A 16,553-nucleotide genomic window follows, 5' to 3' on the forward strand; every position below is an offset into this window, starting at 1 on the left:
AAAGATTTCGGCCTGTTCAATATGTGAGTGTCTGGTTTAAGTTTCTGTTCTATAACCACCTGTGTTCTTATTCTCAGGCGTAACCGAGGAAGAGAGGCAATACCTTCACCCACCTGCTATGAAGCTAGCACGCAGCCTGTCAGTGCCGGGACCAGAGGAAATCCCCCCACCCCCTAACACATCAGCTCCAGAGCCACCTTTATCCGCAGGTCCTCATCCTGGGAGAGGGCCTGCCATGCCCATTCCCCCAGTATCTCAAGCCCATTATCAACTCCACTCCCAGCCAGCTCATCCTAGTCAAGCAGGCTGGGAGAGGGGAGGACCTGGTGGGATGAACCAGCAGGTCATGGTCCCCACCCTCCGCAGACAATCAGAAGGACTGTGTATCAGAGAGCCGGAGGCACCCAGGAGAGGTGGTGGCAAGATGGGAGGGTTAAGGAGAGGCTACAGCAGTGCTACACCACCAACAAGTGCTAAGCCTAAGGCCCAACAGGCACCACAACATCACCCTCACATGACCAGTCGGGAGCAGGGTGGAGTGGTTGGCAGGGGGGCGGCCAGGAGGGGTGGCCGAGGGGCTCTCATGAAGCAATCAAAAGTGGAAGATGGGCTGAGACAGCACAAAGGAAAAGGGGGTGCACCTAAAGAGAAGAGCTCAATCCCCATCCCAACCATCATCGTCAAAGCACCCTCTACCAGCAGCAGTGGCCGTAGCAGCCAGGGCAGCAGCATGGAAGCTGAGCCCTCCCATGACGCAGAAGACCCAACCTCAGCAGATGCAACTCAAGACAGCTCCAACACCAGTCTACCCTCACCGCTCACCCCCTCACCACCTCAGCCACCTACATCCACTTCACTGCCACCATCAACTGTTGCCCCACCTGTTTCCTCACAGCAAAATCTGGAAAATTTGGATTACACTTTGACATTTGGTTCGACCTTTGGTGGTGGTGGTGGAGGTGGAGGAGGAGGAGGGGCACGCAGGGAAAGGGAACGTTTCCGAGATATGAGAAGAAAGAGTGCCTCTTTCTTCCTCTCGTCTGAGGAGGACATCCAAGGAGAGGCAGGAGGAGGAGCAGGGGAAGGAGGAGGGGCACTAGCGGCTAGAGTTCAGCCTTTACAGGGCTCACAGATGGAAGTGCCCACTCCTCGTCTACGGCCCTCCAAGTCTATAGATGAGGGCATGTTTTCTGGAGACAGTTACGTCAACTATTCCAGCAGCATGCCCCCAGCCTTCGGCCTTCCTGAGTATTCTTCCCCTATCCTCAGTCAGGATGGCCAGCCCAAGTCAGCTCCCTCAATGTACGGCACCCAGCCCACTACTACCTTCATCCACCCACTTACAGGGAAAGTTTTGGATCCCTCATCCCCACTTGGCCTGGCTCTGGCTGCCAGAGAGAGGGCCCTAAAGGACGACCGCAGGACTCGCAGAGAGGAGAGACACTTTGGTCGACAGCTCTCAACAGTGGGAGCGTTCCCTACTCCGGTTCAGACCCCAACTCCTTCTCTTTTTGCGACCCCTACACAATCAACTTACACTTCCCCAGTGTCCCTCCACCTAACCTCCCCCACTACTACCACCTCGCCTGCATCTCTGAGCAGGCCGCAGTCACCAAGGATATTACGTTTGGGAGGCGGAGGTGGGGAGAGGATGGAGAGAGAGAAGGAGGGAGGACCCAGGGAGGGTCTTAGAGTTCGCTTTTCAGAGGACAGAACCAATCAGTATTCAAATCAGTATTACCCACAGAGCCCCAGGGAGAGAGAAAGAGATAAGGAAGTGTATGACCCCCGAACTGCTCCGCCCATACAGCCTCCTCCACCACCTGCTCAACCTGCACCTCGCAGACCCTCCTTTCTGCAGATGGAAAACACTCCCCACACCAGCTACATCCCTCAGTACACTGTCCCCACAGCCCCAGCACAGACGCATGACGCAATGGGAGAAGCAAGAGCAGCGGCAGGTGGAGGGGGAGGTCTAGGACTTATGGTTCTCCCCCCACCAGCTCCCTCAATAGATGCAGATGATGAGTTTGTCTTTGCAGACCCCTTGCCCCCTCCTTTACAGTTTGCAAATGGTAAGCATGAGAGAGCCCAGGAGTTTGCTCGGCAGCATCACCACCCGAATCAGCACTCTGCTGATGTTGCTCCACCTCTTCCACCCCCTCTTCCATCTGCAAAGTCCTCAAACGTTACCCAGCCTTCTCAACAGGGCGGTGACTCTGCTGCCTCCAGCCTTACCTCCTACGACAGCGAGGTGGCCAACCTTACACAGTCGGCTCTTTCTCCATCTTATCCGTCCCCACAGATATTTCCTTCTTCCACTGTCACCACCACCTCCTCTGCAGCTGTGTCTGCTCCATCACTACACAGACCCCAGCCCATGTCCCATTCTCACCCCTTTTACAGCAGCTCTAATGACTCCTCAGTAGGTGGTCACACCCCAGCCCAGGACAGAGGCACTGCCGCCCTCACCACCACCATGACCTACGCTACCACGACCATGACAGCCTCTTCTGCCGCATCCACCACCACAATCTCCCCATCGTCCTCTGACTACAGCATGACCACAGCTGGGCCCAAGGTTGGCCTCGGCTCAGGGGGTAAACCTGCTGACCACACTCAGCACCCTACTATTATATCCAAGAGTGGAGACTGGCAAGATGCGGTGGTGGATTCTGGGATTGAGGAGCTGGACAGTCACAGCAGCAGTGACCACCACTTAGAAATGCTGGGACTGAGTGGGCTTAGAGGAGAGAGGGGTGGGATCGGAGGAGGAGGAGAGGGAGAGAGAGGAGGTGAGCATCAGGATTCTTGCACAACCTACTCAGGTGGGCAAACATTTGAGGTGCACAGCGCCAAACTGGCAAACCCTGTGTTTCCAAAGATGACTCATTACAAGGAGGGGGGAGGGAGGGGTCTGTCTGTAGCACTACGTAGGCAGAACAGTACCAACCCTGCTCCTTTGCAGCTGCAGAGACAAAACAACCCAGAAGACGCCAGGATAGATGGAGCCCTTGCGGATGAAAGGAGGCGCAAGCAGAGTCGATCCAAAATGGAGGACGGCTTTAGCTCTGCTCTGGCTGCCTGCTTAGAGAGGCCCATGGACACTCGGTCAGTGGGCTGGGATGAGGTCGGGGAACATGAGCTGGGTGGAGTTGGAGTGCAGAGAGATGGAATGGTTCTGGATGGCCGCAGACTTCATTCACCGCTGTCAGGCGTGAAGGCGAGCATCATCAATGAGCTGAGCTCCAAGCTGCAACAGATGAGTGGCATGAAGAGCATGGATGACTGGAGCCACACTCCGAAATCACCCACCATGCACAGGTTTGTTTGTTTTCATCAACAAGGACTTGATACAAAAATAAAAGTATATAAGTAAGCATATTTTTTTAAAATACAGCTTTTCTTTAGGGCTAAAGGGTTCTTTTTGTTTGTCTTTCAGGTATTCAGCAGATTACACGGATGCATTTCACAGCCCCCCTACTGGTCGCTCCACCTCACCATTGCCCACCTCCTCCCCACAGCATCGTCAGATCCTCACACCAAATCTGGCCACCCCTTCAGTCTCTCCTTCCCCTGCAGTCCCAATTCAGCGCAACTGGACTCGCTCCCCATCTCCACAGATGCCGACCTCCCCAGTTCATGCTCACCCTCCCCATTCCCCAACCTACTGCCCGTATCCAACGTCGCCAAAGCATCGGTCCAAGATGCGCAGGCAGACTTTTGATTTCCAGTGCAGCCCTACAAAGGAGATGCGGTCTTCAGTCTCTCGGCGCCGGGCTCCCAGCCCTCTTATCTATAGCACTGAACAGCCAAACCCCACCCCTCCCAGACCTTCCTCTCTCCCCATCCTCCCCAGCACACCGGTTTACAACAACCCGTTCGACTTCCCTGGACCCCTCACCCCTCCATCGCCTGGCCTTCCTTTAGGAGATACCTACAAGTCCTCAACTCCTCCACTGTTCTCCCCATCTGGTGTGCCAAGTCAAAACCCCCTACTGGTCTCCCGCTCTCTCTCGCCAACACATTTCCTCTCTGGTGCCTCCTCCCCCATGCATTTGCCGCCCAGCCCGTCCTGTCTCAACTTTCCCCATCTCACCCCTCCTCCACCAGCCAAACCCTTTGCTGTCAAGCCCCTGCCCTACTGGACCAAGTACGACGTGGCCGACTGGCTGGCTTACCTAAATCTGGGTGAACACAGAGAGCGTTTTATAGACAATGAGATAGACGGATCACATCTGCCTTCGCTCACTAAGGACGACTTCTTGGACCTCGGAGTGACACGTGTGGGACACCGGATGAACATCGAGAGGGCGCTGAAGAAACTCACTGACAGGTGAGGGAGGACTCTTAGACTCGGGAAAACATAGAGCCAACGAGGTCAAAAGGTGAAAAAGGAAGCGCCGGATGGTGAAGGAAAGTCAAAGTGTCTCATTCCTTCTAGAAACGTTAGCTGTGCCATCCCCTTTTTATTTATTAGATGCCTATAATTTGATAAGTTATCTCATCTCCCCTCCATCCTCTTCTCTTTATTAACCTGTTTTATCAACCCTATTAAGTTTGCGCCGTCTTTATTTCATTTCCACCCATTCTTATTCTTTCATTTGCCCTCCTTCTCTCCCCAGGCGGCTCTCCTCTCCTTTGCATGTCACTACTTCTCCCCGAGACACAGACTGAGAGTGAAGGGGTGATTCAAAGATGACAGAAAGGGAGACAAACAAAATGACAAAGATGAACAATAACAGAAGAAGTGCAAGAGAAGAAACATGGACATCAACAGGTTGTGTTGAACTGAGCCTAAGGGGAAAGTGTTTTCTTGCAAATTTGTTATACATGTAGAGAATATTGTTTATGAAATTTGTGAGAAAGAAAGGGTTTGAAGAACTGAAGAGTATCATATGAAAAAATGATGCTCCTCAACTGAAAATATACTTTAAAACTTTTGATGGACAGGCATTTAATTAACACACCGATTTGTGCTGTAAAAGACAAACATATACACACACACACACACACACACACACTCATATTCTCACACACACACTGACAGATGGATTCTCACACCATCTGCTGTCTAGCAGCAGTGAGAAAACTTCAGTCTGAGTTCAGTAAAAGTTAAAAAGTTGCTGCTTAAAGGGTGAACCCCACTACAAATGTTGCTGGATGTGGGTGAGCCAGAAATACACAAGAGTCACATCCTAACATCAGTTTTCTAGCTTTAAGCAGATCAGAGTATCGGATGGCTGTGAATAGTGGAAAGCCAAAGTCAGAATATGAGAGAAAGGGTTTTGTTTGTAAATGATGATAGAAGAAAATGGTAGAAAACAATAGTATTCTTTTATATATTTGCCATATTCCCCCAAAGGGTGCCCCAATAAGCTTTGTATGTATGTACTTTGCGAGCACTAAATATATCTTACATGTTAAACGGGATTCACTATTAGTAGAACCATTTGTTTTGTACCAAGTGCTGATCGCAATCATTCATTTCAAACTGGTCAGGGTATTTATAACTGTTGAATTCAAGTTGTGCATACGAGGACATACAAATATTGAGACAATATTGTTGTGAAATTACCTTTCATTATTTTACTGATTATTCTATAGAAAGGAGAGGAATTTAAAAAGGTTTGCGAGTCACGTGAAACTGCAAATCATCTTTTCTTAGACTTTATTGGTGTTTATGGCCATAGCACAGGTCAAGGGATGGATCCATCCTCTTTTAATGCCATAATGTTGACCGCTCTCTCTCACACAGCAGGTGCAGTGATCAAAAAGGGCTTTTTACTGCTTCTCTGTCTGCCTGACTTCCTCAACCTTCAGCCTCTGTGAGTCTGTGTGTCTGATTCTGTGCGTGCGAGTGTTCGTCAGCCTGCGTTGGTGGCCAAATGCTTTCCCTGACCTACACCTTTCTCTTTCTAATGCCTTTTCCCAAGACATATTTATAAAGGTCACTAAACATTTTCTTTCTCACTAGTTGACAATCCCAATGGTTCCCTGTTCCACACGTCAACCTTCGAAAAGAAATATTCTGACCCACTTTTCAGAAGGTTTTCTCAGAGAGATAAATTTAAAGTAAACACTGTATATGTTACATAGACGAGAACATGAACGCCCTGGACTTTGTAACAGTTTAGCCATTCCCTGCAGTGAGTTCAACTGTCAGGCAAAAATACATCATTTATAGATCTATATGTAATGATGATGATGATAACATAAAAATATAGTATAATAAAGATAATTATATTAAGTCTGTATACATTTTTAAGAATCTCCGTCTTCCAAATAGTGTGGACACATTCTTTGAAGCTTTGTTTTATTTATGTTTCCTTTTTGGGTTTTGTTCTGTAAATGCTTTCTATACTGCTCGCCCTGTGGTGACCCCAGTGCAGCTGACACACATTAGTTAATGCGTATTCTCTCTGTGTGAGTTTAAATTATGACTCTGTATTCTCATGCTGAGTTGCCTCAATGCTGTCTCTGAGAAGTGAAAGGACTGAGCAGTAGTGTAGAAAGCATTACATCCTATGATTTAAAGAGTATTTTAGGTCTAGTGAAATGCATAATGAATATGACTTCATACAGTATGAGCATAAGTATGCAGAGATAAAAGGTATATATAAATATATACATATATATATAAAGGTTTGCTTTAAATAAAATAAACACTATAATAGAGGTACAACTAAGGTGTTGAAATAAATGCTAAAATAAACTATGGCCCTGTTGTGATTCTCTTTTCTGCTTGTATTCCCTCTTCTGACAGATTCACATAATGATCCAATTTAAAGTGCTGTGTTTAAATTGAGTCATTTGGCAGCAGCTCGTCTCAGCCCTGCGGTGCTTGAACACGACATTGTTTTGAGGTCCAGGATTATTTTCCCATCAGGCTCGGTGAGCTAATAGGACAAAAGAGTGGAGCTCGCAGGGAGAGAGAAGATGAGATGGCTTAATTCAAAGCAAGCAGTGGCCGCATTCATGCAGAAAACCGAACGTCGTCTGTAAGGCCGGAAAACAATGAAAAACAACTTGGAAGAAGATGAATGTTGCATTGTTCACGAGCATGGTGGCCAGTTTAAGATTCATGGTGGAAAACTGTGAATATAAAGCCGTTTTTAAAGTTTCTGCCAGTTGTCCAGGTGGCCCTTTCTTTGTATTTTTTTCTTTTTGGAGTCTCCTCACAGCTTTCAAAATTACGGATGTCAGGGCTTGTTTTTCTCTGTGGGGAAGAAGCCACAAACTGGCATTTCTCTTCCAACAATAAGAAAAAGACTTCCACAGAGAAAAACACTGCAGGGACGTACAGCAGCCTTCCAATAGATGTTGCGCTGACTAACATGTTGGTCCAACATTTCCTATCAGTGCCCAGTTGGGCTGGGATCCGTTGACTGTGAAGGCCACAACATATCATCATTAAGCATCCGGATTGGGTGCAGTTTTTCAGTCATTTCATCAGATATTTCCTTCAATTTGTCACTCGTGTCATTTGAGTTGAAGTTGAACACAGGCTCTAAATCTGGAAACTGAAATTACATTTTTATTATACTGGGGTCAAGGCAGGTATCTCAAAACCTGGACGCATAAAGCGGAAGCTATCTGCATGACACAAAACCACCGACACCATACCAGTGGTAACTGAGAATATACAAATTTGGTGAAAAAAACCTTTGTAAATCTCAGTTGGAACATACTGTGATCCTCAGTTTATCAACAATTATCAACAGAACGTTTTGAACAGTTTTGACATTATATATTATATTATTGTGGTGCTGCGATGTACGCTGAAGTTGATGCTAACAGCGAACCTCATCCTGTCCTATCTTGTAATACCACTTTGCACTGTGCTGGTTACATTCAGCAAGCTCCATTAGCGCTTTTAGTCCGATGAATTAAAAAAACAAACTCATGAAATGTCAAGGAAGTAAATATTCTAACCTTTCTCTTATCTACGAGATTCCTGAGGAGGTTACTGGGAAAACGACTGTGGGTGACGCATCCGGTGTTTGCTGGACACAAGTGTACACATACTGAGTGTATGAAGTTTCTCTACTTAGTCAACTAAGATTAGTTTAATCGTGAAAATATTCAGCTTGTCCTGAACCTTCCTCACACTCTCACATACCTGCTGCTCAGAAGCTCACAGTCCTTCCTTATCAGGCCATGATGACTGGGAGACGGCTCATCCAGTCAGCTAATAGCCCCACTGCCTGCACGGCTAACTGAGCTAATGGCAGATAGCAGCTACCTCCAAGATAGCTGAAGATAGTGAGCAGCAGTTGGCAGTTACTCCGTTGGTAGGCTGCCTCCTGTGTGAGGAGCGACCCTCAAAAGGCGAGCAGTCTTTACATGTATTTAAAGTTTTTCATCGTGGTCCACGATGTAAAAGGTGTACTGACCGACTCACAGGGATGTTGCACTAACGCCAACAGTCACTTTCAGGCAGACATGTGATAGCCGATTCGTATTGCAGACAATACCTGAAGTGTCGTCAACTAAATCACAAAAATAACTTTTAAAAAGACAGATAAAATGATTACTTTACTTGCACTTCAAGTTTCAAATAAGACACAATCTGTTTGCCATTCTCAAAACATGTAAAAAGGCAACTTGTTCCAATATCTGGCATCATAAAACTTAAAAGAAAAAAAAAATCCCACATTGATATAAAGTGAGAAACGATATCTCATGCATGGTGGGTGGTGAATGTGGTCTGGGTAAGCTGTTAAGAAATATTTTAAAATAGTCTAATTATACACAGCACTCATCGCAGGAAAGGCTGAGAAATACAAACCAGATCGAGGCAGAAGTAAGTGAACTGTAACACTGGTGTTCTCCTTTAACTTCTGGCCCAACATCCATGAGAGTAAATCCCAGAACCAGTAAACAGTGAGTGCTCTTTCTAGGCCTGACCACACAGAATGGCAGGTCACAAAGGGCCACAGGGCTAATGTGGCAGCTCATGGGACACCCCATTCCTCCCCTTCTCCCCCCTGCTGTCACACACACATACTAATAAGCTCACATGACTCTGTGCCACACTGACACGATTCTGCGAGCGGACCGGACGGTCAGAATGAAGGTTCAGCATCTCATTAGCACCATATCGAGAGAGACGGAGGGAGGGACGGGGCAGGGAGAGAGAAAGGAGGGGGATTCTTCCAGCTGTTTCTCCTCTAATAGCAGAGTGGAGTGAGAGGGGGACGGTCAGAGGAGAGCCGGTGAGTAAAAGAGGCAAAGGATGGGGTTAAAGTAGAGAACAGGAGAAAGAGGAAGAAGAGTTCAACCCTGGTATGACTGTGAACTAGAACAACACAGCTGACGGGGGAGGAGAGCGTGCAAGGTGAGTTTCTTCCTCCCTCTTTGTTTGCCCTGAAGCCAATTAGCAGCGGAGTGATTACCATGCAAATGTTCTGATTTGTTTATTATGTATTTTCGTGTGTGTGTGTGTGTGTGCATGTGTGTTTTTTCTTGCATGGTCCCGGCGTCTCACGCCCACTTTCAGATCAACAACGCATGTGTGTGTAACTTTAACTGCCAGGGGAAAATTGGGTCAGAGAGAGGGAGAGGAGCATGTGTTAGAGGAGGAGAGGCACACAGGGATAGAGAGAGAGAGAGAGAGAGAGGGGGAGAGAGGGAGACGGACAGAGAAATGGAGAGAAAATCCTCAGCGAGCCCTTGAACTACAGTAACAAGTGGTCACTTGAGTAATCACTGGTGATTCAGAGAGAAATGTAAGTGCTGGTTTCTCCCAGGTGTGACTGCTCTGATGCCACTTTTTTTTGCTTCTTTACTTGCTTTTTTTTTAAGATGAAAAAAAAATATATTTTTGCATTGCAATCCTTTGATGTGAATGCTTCTGTGTGGGAGGACGCGTGTCATCTCAAAACTCTTCTTTTCCTCTGCATGTGCGAGATCATAATCAGAACCTGTAACCCTGCCATGTTGATAAAACAACAGAAAACAGAGGGGAAAGAGAGTCCTCGCTGAGCCTGACTCTCTGTCATGCTCAGTCTTGTGATGAGGTGTGGTTAGTCATTTTCACATTAGTCAGCCAGCAATGTGTCAACATGTTACCCAGATAGAAATAGGCCTTCATGTGGCTGCGTCCTTTGCATGTTTGTGCATGCACATCTAGTCTTTTTAGCCAAATCTGCCCTGGAAAGCTTGGCTCTAAATGCTGTCCAAAAATGTCTCCTCAGTCCTTTTTAAATCCTGCATTCCGGTTTGTTTGCCAAAGCAGAAATCTGCCCCTGTCGCTATCCTGCGGTCGTGATCTCCGAGTCGAATTGCTGGCGGAGTCAGAGTGGAAGACAGTTGGTTTCTAATAGGCCTTGTATTAGTCAGAGCAAAGGGAAAGATGACCTTTCTCTTGCTGTTTATTTTGGGAAGGCAACAGGAAGAATGCCGGAGCAGCTGTTCTATTCCTGCTGGCAGATCCCACCCCTGTGAATTCCAGTCTGCCACTGCAACGACACTCCCCGTACTCACGCAGGGGGGGTTTGGATGTATCCAAGCACTGTACAGTGTAAATAACACCTCGTCGGGATCGTCCAAGTTGTTATGGCAATAAGCTGAGCAACACATACACACGCTCTGCGAGGCTTCAGCCGCCAATTATCCCCTATCAGCGATGAATCCAGTACAAGAGGAGAGGATGTGCTTATGAGAGAGTCAGCCTGCTAACATCTGCACTGTGTAGACGTCCAACCTGTTGCATGCTATTCAGAGTCACCTGTCTGTCAGCAAAAGCTGCCGTTCCTGGCAACCAGTTTGGCAACTTGCTTGTGTAACAGCCATCTCTCGCTTTCTGAGACAGAAACCTTCCCAAAAATGGCGAGTCTTCCAAAAGAGCCGCCCGAGGATGCCAAGAAACAGAGCTTCTGGATGGTGAGGATTAATATTTATGGTCACACCAAGGAACAAACTACTTAATTCAAACAAGTGCTCGTTTGTGTTTGTGAATTAACAAGTCAGGCATGTTGTTCTCACACATCATCACCAACTTTTCATCCACCTAGCCGGGGAATTATGTGCGCACGGTGCACCGGACCGATCAGTCCTTCCAGGCCTGCAACGACATCGTGGCTTGCTTCATGGAGAGGGCAAAGGTGGAGAAACAGTACGCCCAGCAGCTCAGCCAGTGGAGCAGCAAGTGGAAGTCCATAGTGGATTCTAGTAAGTATGAGAGGCTGTGTGATGATGGGGGGGAGACACGGTGGCCTAGAAACGGAGAAAACATGCAAACGCAGGCCTTTTTGATCACGTCGACTCTCATCAAGTCGCAATTACTGCTTGATTGTTATTAAACAGCCGCATCTGTGCTCATTTGAAACTTTCCAAAACACACTTGGAGGTAATTATTTCTCTACTGGTTTCCATGACTCACGCTGTGTTTTTGTTTCCGCCATCCCCAGGGCCGCTTTACGGCTCCCTCATGCGGGCGTGGCAGTGTTTCTTCACCTCCACGGAGCGCCTGTCCGACCTCCACTCCACCATCTCCCAGTCACTCGTCGCAGAGGAAGGGGACCGGGTGAAGACCTGGCAGAAGGAGACCTTTCCCAAGAAAATCTTCTGCGGGTTCAGAGAGAGCTATGACAACAACACGAGTTTCTCCCATGCGCAGAAACCCTGGTCCAAAAAGCTGATGAAGGTCAGCACACACTTGTCATTTAGATTGCGTGTGTGTACATACCAGTAATAGACCATATTCATACAGCGGCCAAATGGTGTACAGAACTATGAAATCTTAACTGTTAGCACTACATTGTTTTCTGATTTAGCAGCAACTGAAAAGGCAATGGAGACCATATTTCATTGTAAAAAAGCAAATTTGATATCTCCTCAGCTTCCGTTAGCTAACAGCTAATGTTATCGTTCAGCCGCTCACTAGCTAACATCACTGTTTGATACTGTTACATGATGCGAAAGGCATGCGATAAAGATTAACTATGAATTACCCACTTGCATCTGTTTACACATGTATTTAAGCCTGTCAGTAAAACACACCGGATGTAATCAAACAGCAAATGTTAGCTAGGAAGTGGTTGAATGCTAACGTTGGCTAATGGGTTACCAAAAATACAGTTTTACCTTGAAATATGGCCAGATGTCCATTCTGTTTTCGCCATTCGCTGTCTTTTCAGATGCAGGTCTATTGGGAAGTGGTGAAATGATAATGGTTTGTCAGATTCCGATTGGAAACTGAAACACAGCAGCACAACCTCTGAGCCTCCCACCCTGAGCGTGACGTCAAAGCAAAATGGCCGCAACACATGGTGGCAAATAAGAGAGGAGGTTGGCCTGTCAGGTGTTCAGCCTGTCTTGTGAAACATGTTGTTAACAGACTATGAACCCCACGCTATGCTAGCACTCATGTTACACCCCTAGTGTAGCATCCTACCAGTGTTAGCTAAGTAGGCTTTTCTGTCGAACATTTCCTTTGAGGGGGCAGCTGTAGCTCAGCAGGTAGAGCAGGTCGACTAGTGATTGGAAGGTCGCTGGTTCAAATCCCGACTCCAGGCAGGGCTGAGCTGCATGTCGAAGTGTCCTTGAGCAAGACACTGAACCCCATATTGCTCATCAGTGAGGGCCCTGTGATGAGCTGGTGACTTGTCCAGGGAGTACCCTGAGACAAGGCTGGGATTGGCTCCAGCAGCAACACCCCGCAACCCCATGGAAAGGGATAAGCGGCTACGGACAATGACATGACATTTCCTTTGAAAAAAATAAAATGTAAATAGGAAACAAGGTGTAAAGTTCACTAACTAAACTGTGTAAACGTGTTTGTTTAATTCATATCAGCTCAAGTTTAGAATAAACATGTTTTCACAGGGTTTGGTGCATCTTGACTTCAGAAAAATGGAGAAAGTCCATCACATAACGCCCAGTATGCTATGCTAACGAACTGCCACAGTAGCTTCACATTTACTACAGGCCTATGAAATGAGGGTCCTATCAGTCTTCTTTCTGTGTTTCCCAAAATACCAAACTATTCATTTAAGTTATGCATGCATTTTCCTACTGACTATTTAAAGCACTCCATGAATGAAAGTGAATAGAAATTAATGTGAAATTTAAGATGATAATTACACCCCAACCCCTTGTCTGTGACTCTCGCTTGGTTTATATTTTGCGTGATCTTTGATGGTGTTGGTTGGTATATTTTATGAAAACTCTGAGCAGAGCCAGGCTCAGCTAAAACCACCCCTCCCTCCATCACCCCTCTCATCCAACTCTTGGAAAACTGATGCGCGTACTTTCAAAAACAATTTCTTTAACTTAATAAAAATGTTTGTGTGTTAATGTTACTTCAACAGCTGGAGAAGGCTCGAGTTGCTTATCACAAGTCCTGTCAGAGGGAGCAAGCGGCGCTGGATAAAGAGAAGCAAGCGAACGAAAACACTGAGATGAGTCCAGAAAAGAAGCAGAAATTCACAGATGCCAAAGGGAAGGCCACGGAGGAGAAAGAGAAGGTGAGGAGGGATGGTGACACACTGCACCGCTTGAGCACATTTAAAATTCCTCCTTCGTGACATACCAAAGAGTTAAACATGTTGCATTCCTACAAAGTTTTGTTGGCCTGCTGCATGTGGACTTATCAGCTCCAAACTCAGCTCCAGGCTTTAATCTCTACTCCAAGTGTTTCCCTTGTATGGAGATGTGTTATTGTTACTCTGCTCAGTGTTTATGGAGCCCAGCATGGGAACAGTCGAGAGCGCCCCGATGATTTATGCATTTGAGATCGTCCACCATTAAAGAGACACATTAGATGTTCTCTCTGAGGGAGCCTATCCCAACTTTTTCATCATAAAACCTGTCCTTGTGAGCTGCCTGCAGCACAGAGAGCACTATGAGAAAACCCTCGAGGATGTGACGTCCTACACGCCTCGCTACATGGAGGAGATGGAGGCCATTTTTGAGAAGTCGCAGGAGGAGGAGAGGAAGAGGATCAGTTTCCTGAAGCAGGCCTTCCTCTCCATCCACAGACATCTTGACGTCACCAACAATGAGAGGTGAGCATCCAGGGCTTAGTGTGAGTAAAGTGTGCGTGACTCTCAGGTTAATGCGGAGAAAGTGCGTTTACAGTGTCCTGTGTCCCTTGTGTCAGTGTGAAGGCAGTGTACAGTGAGCTCCACCACACTCTGATGTCCATCAGTGATCAAGATGATCTCAAATGGTGGAAGAACAACCATGGTCCTGGCATGCCCACCGACTGGCCAAAGATTGAGGTTTGTTGCAACAACCCAGCTGCTTTAATCTGCGTTCAGATAACACAAGTTCATACGCTTCCAAGTCAGTTTTTGCGTGCAGGTGATACCTTCCCAGTGATTTTTGTGAATGACGGCTGCATTCAAATACCACGCATTAGAATGCCGGGTGATGTAGTATAAAGGTATATAAAGTATACTTAGTATGAAGTCAAACTAGGGCAGAGGTTGGTTTCGATGAAGGGGTCAAACAAATATAGGCCTTTTACTCAGGATACCGATGACAAAAGCTCCAATCTCCCACAGAAAACACTGCTCCTGAAACGCCTTGTCAGTATCCCTGCCTTTTATTGCGTTAATTCGTGACATCACACTACCACACCATGTCGCACATTTGCTGCGTTTATCCCTCACAGCTTGTCTGGCAAAAAAATGATTATTATATTACCCATCACTGCTCTGTTATTGTTAGTTGTGCTGGCTCAGGCGTGGGTGAGCTGACCAATCAGAGGAGACTGGGTACTCAGTGAAAACTGAACATAATGTGACCTCACACATTGTTTAAAAATACAGAAGACTTTTCCCATCAGAAGTGAACATTTTAGTGATGAAACATTTTTTTACAACTTTCAGCAACATTTGTACATCAGTCTTTAAACCCCAAAATTATAAGTTGTGTGAATCTTTGTTTGTTGTAGCTGTTTTCCTCGATTGAAATGATGACTTTCAAACCCAAACTTTTATCTCTTACATCAGGAATGGGTCCCGCCAGTGAAAAAGCTAAACAGAAAGAAGAGAGACCAGAAAAGAAAAGGGAGCCAACCGTAAGTTATCCACAGCAGTGAACACTTCAGTGTATTTTAACTCATTTGAATTAACAATGTACATCTCATTCCAAGTCATATGTCTGTTTTCTGACTGCTTAAAAGTCCCTTTTGTTCTCCTGCTAGTGTGATGATCGGGGGTGTGAAGGTGCGAGCTCTGTACGACTATGTGGGAGAGGAGGGTGATGAGCTGTCCTTTAAAGCAGGTGACACATTAAGTGTGATGTGACGTCACTAAGACGCTTTTAGACAGTGGTGTTTTTCTCAGTGTTAATGCCTCAATAGGCAAGATCTTTATACACAATTGAAACCACTGCAGCAGTGTAAATCTGAGCAGGAAGACAGACAGACATCACACCCCCCTGAAATGTTGACAGACAAGCTTGTAAATATAAGTGTGCAGTTGACATGACATGAATTCTCTGTATTATAGACCAAATTTCAAATGTCTTTTTTTTAACCTAATCATCTAGACTGATCCCAGAATTGATCATGTCTTCATTAAACACTAACTTAACTAAAAAATGCATATAAAGAAACACATCATTTATGCTTTATTGAAACGAAACACTTTTGACACCATCGTTTTGTCCCTTTTTGACTCCAGGTGAAGTTTTCAAGAAGGTGGAGGAGGAGGACGACCAGGGTTGGTGTCGAGGAGTCCTGAGCGGAGGAAAGGAGGGCTTCTACCCAGCTAACTATGTTGAAGTTGTCGAAGCCGTCTGATATACCGTGTCCTAGACGTGTTTCTCACGAGGACTTAGAAGTCAGATCTTTTTGAAAATAACAATTATTACTATATGTTGTCACACTGATCTTGAGTTAATGTCAGATACAATCTGTTCCCAGCCATTTGTGAAATGTAAAAATTGTTAAGGCCTTAATATTCTAACCCACGTGGTTTGAGTGCTTCTGCAGTATGAATTAACTTATCAAAGACTAGAATGTACTGTTTGTGCAGGAGCTATATGTGTGTATGTGTGAGTGTGTACGTGCGATGCACCCATGTGTGCACGTTAAGATGAAACAAAAGAGAACAGGAGAAGATATTTATTTACTGCCATCATGTCTGAGTCATTAGGTCGCTTTAATAAAGAAAGATAACAGTGACCCAAGCACAGGTTTACAAGGATGTGTGCACACAAGGTTAATGTTTACTTAATAAGTATCATGTAGAAGCACGCAGAAGTTACTTTGACTGAAGGAATGGATTTTCAAAATAAAAGTGAGATTGTTTCGCCTCTTACCTGTCTTCTTGGCTTGTTCAAATTTTCAGAGGATGAATCCCGCCGACTGTGGCGATTCCCTCTAGCGCCGCCACAAGGCTGACATTTTCCTTTTCTTTTTTCTTTGTTTAATGTGTTTACAATTATTGATTGAACTGCCATACAATTTGGCAAATATTTCTGTGGTCCCCTAAGGATAAATCTTAATGAAGCTGAAGTAAGAACTTAAGGACAGAGTTGTTAAACCAACCAACACACAAGACCAATGGACCTGAAACATGCATTTGTGTGTTAAT

The 16,553-nt window shown here is 46.0% G+C and overlaps 2 protein-coding genes across 3 annotated transcripts in view; both read left to right on the forward strand.

Annotated features, from left to right (window-relative positions):
• The window catches only part of LOC119009537 (SH3 and multiple ankyrin repeat domains protein 1-like), a 32,015-nt gene extending 25,295 nt beyond the window's left edge, over window positions 1-6,720 (forward strand). Inside the window, exons 25-27 of the mRNA XM_037080902.1 lie at window positions 78-3,324; window positions 3,443-4,336; window positions 4,626-6,720. Of these exons, the coding sequence (XP_036936797.1) occupies window positions 78-3,324; window positions 3,443-4,336; window positions 4,626-4,677 (4,193 nt within the window). The 3' untranslated portion in view covers window positions 4,678-6,720. The remainder of the gene's footprint in view (window positions 1-77; window positions 3,325-3,442; window positions 4,337-4,625) is intronic.
• Window positions 6,721-9,154: 2,434 nt separating this feature from the next.
• On the forward strand, window positions 9,155-16,277 carry LOC119009258 (protein kinase C and casein kinase II substrate protein 3-like). 2 transcript variants are annotated; one of them, XM_037080329.1, is made up of 10 exons: window positions 9,155-9,340; window positions 10,817-10,887; window positions 11,019-11,175; window positions 11,415-11,650; window positions 13,317-13,472; window positions 13,837-14,012; window positions 14,108-14,228; window positions 14,964-15,031; window positions 15,158-15,237; window positions 15,639-16,277. In XM_037080329.1, the coding sequence occupies exons 2-10, from the start codon at window positions 10,831-10,833 to the stop codon at window positions 15,755-15,757; spliced, it is 1,170 nt and encodes a 389-aa protein (XP_036936224.1). In that variant the 5' UTR covers window positions 9,155-9,340; window positions 10,817-10,830; the 3' UTR covers window positions 15,758-16,277. The 2 variants fall into 2 exon arrangements, with proteins under 2 accessions (XP_036936224.1, XP_036936225.1); XM_037080330.1 differs by lacking the exon at window positions 9,155-9,340 and adding an exon at window positions 9,493-9,731.
• The last annotated feature ends 276 nt before the right edge of the window (window positions 16,278-16,553 follow it).

Source organism: Acanthopagrus latus, chromosome 20 (genome assembly GCF_904848185.1).
Source record: "Acanthopagrus latus isolate v.2019 chromosome 20, fAcaLat1.1, whole genome shotgun sequence".
NCBI lineage: Eukaryota > Metazoa > Chordata > Actinopteri > Spariformes > Sparidae > Acanthopagrus > Acanthopagrus latus.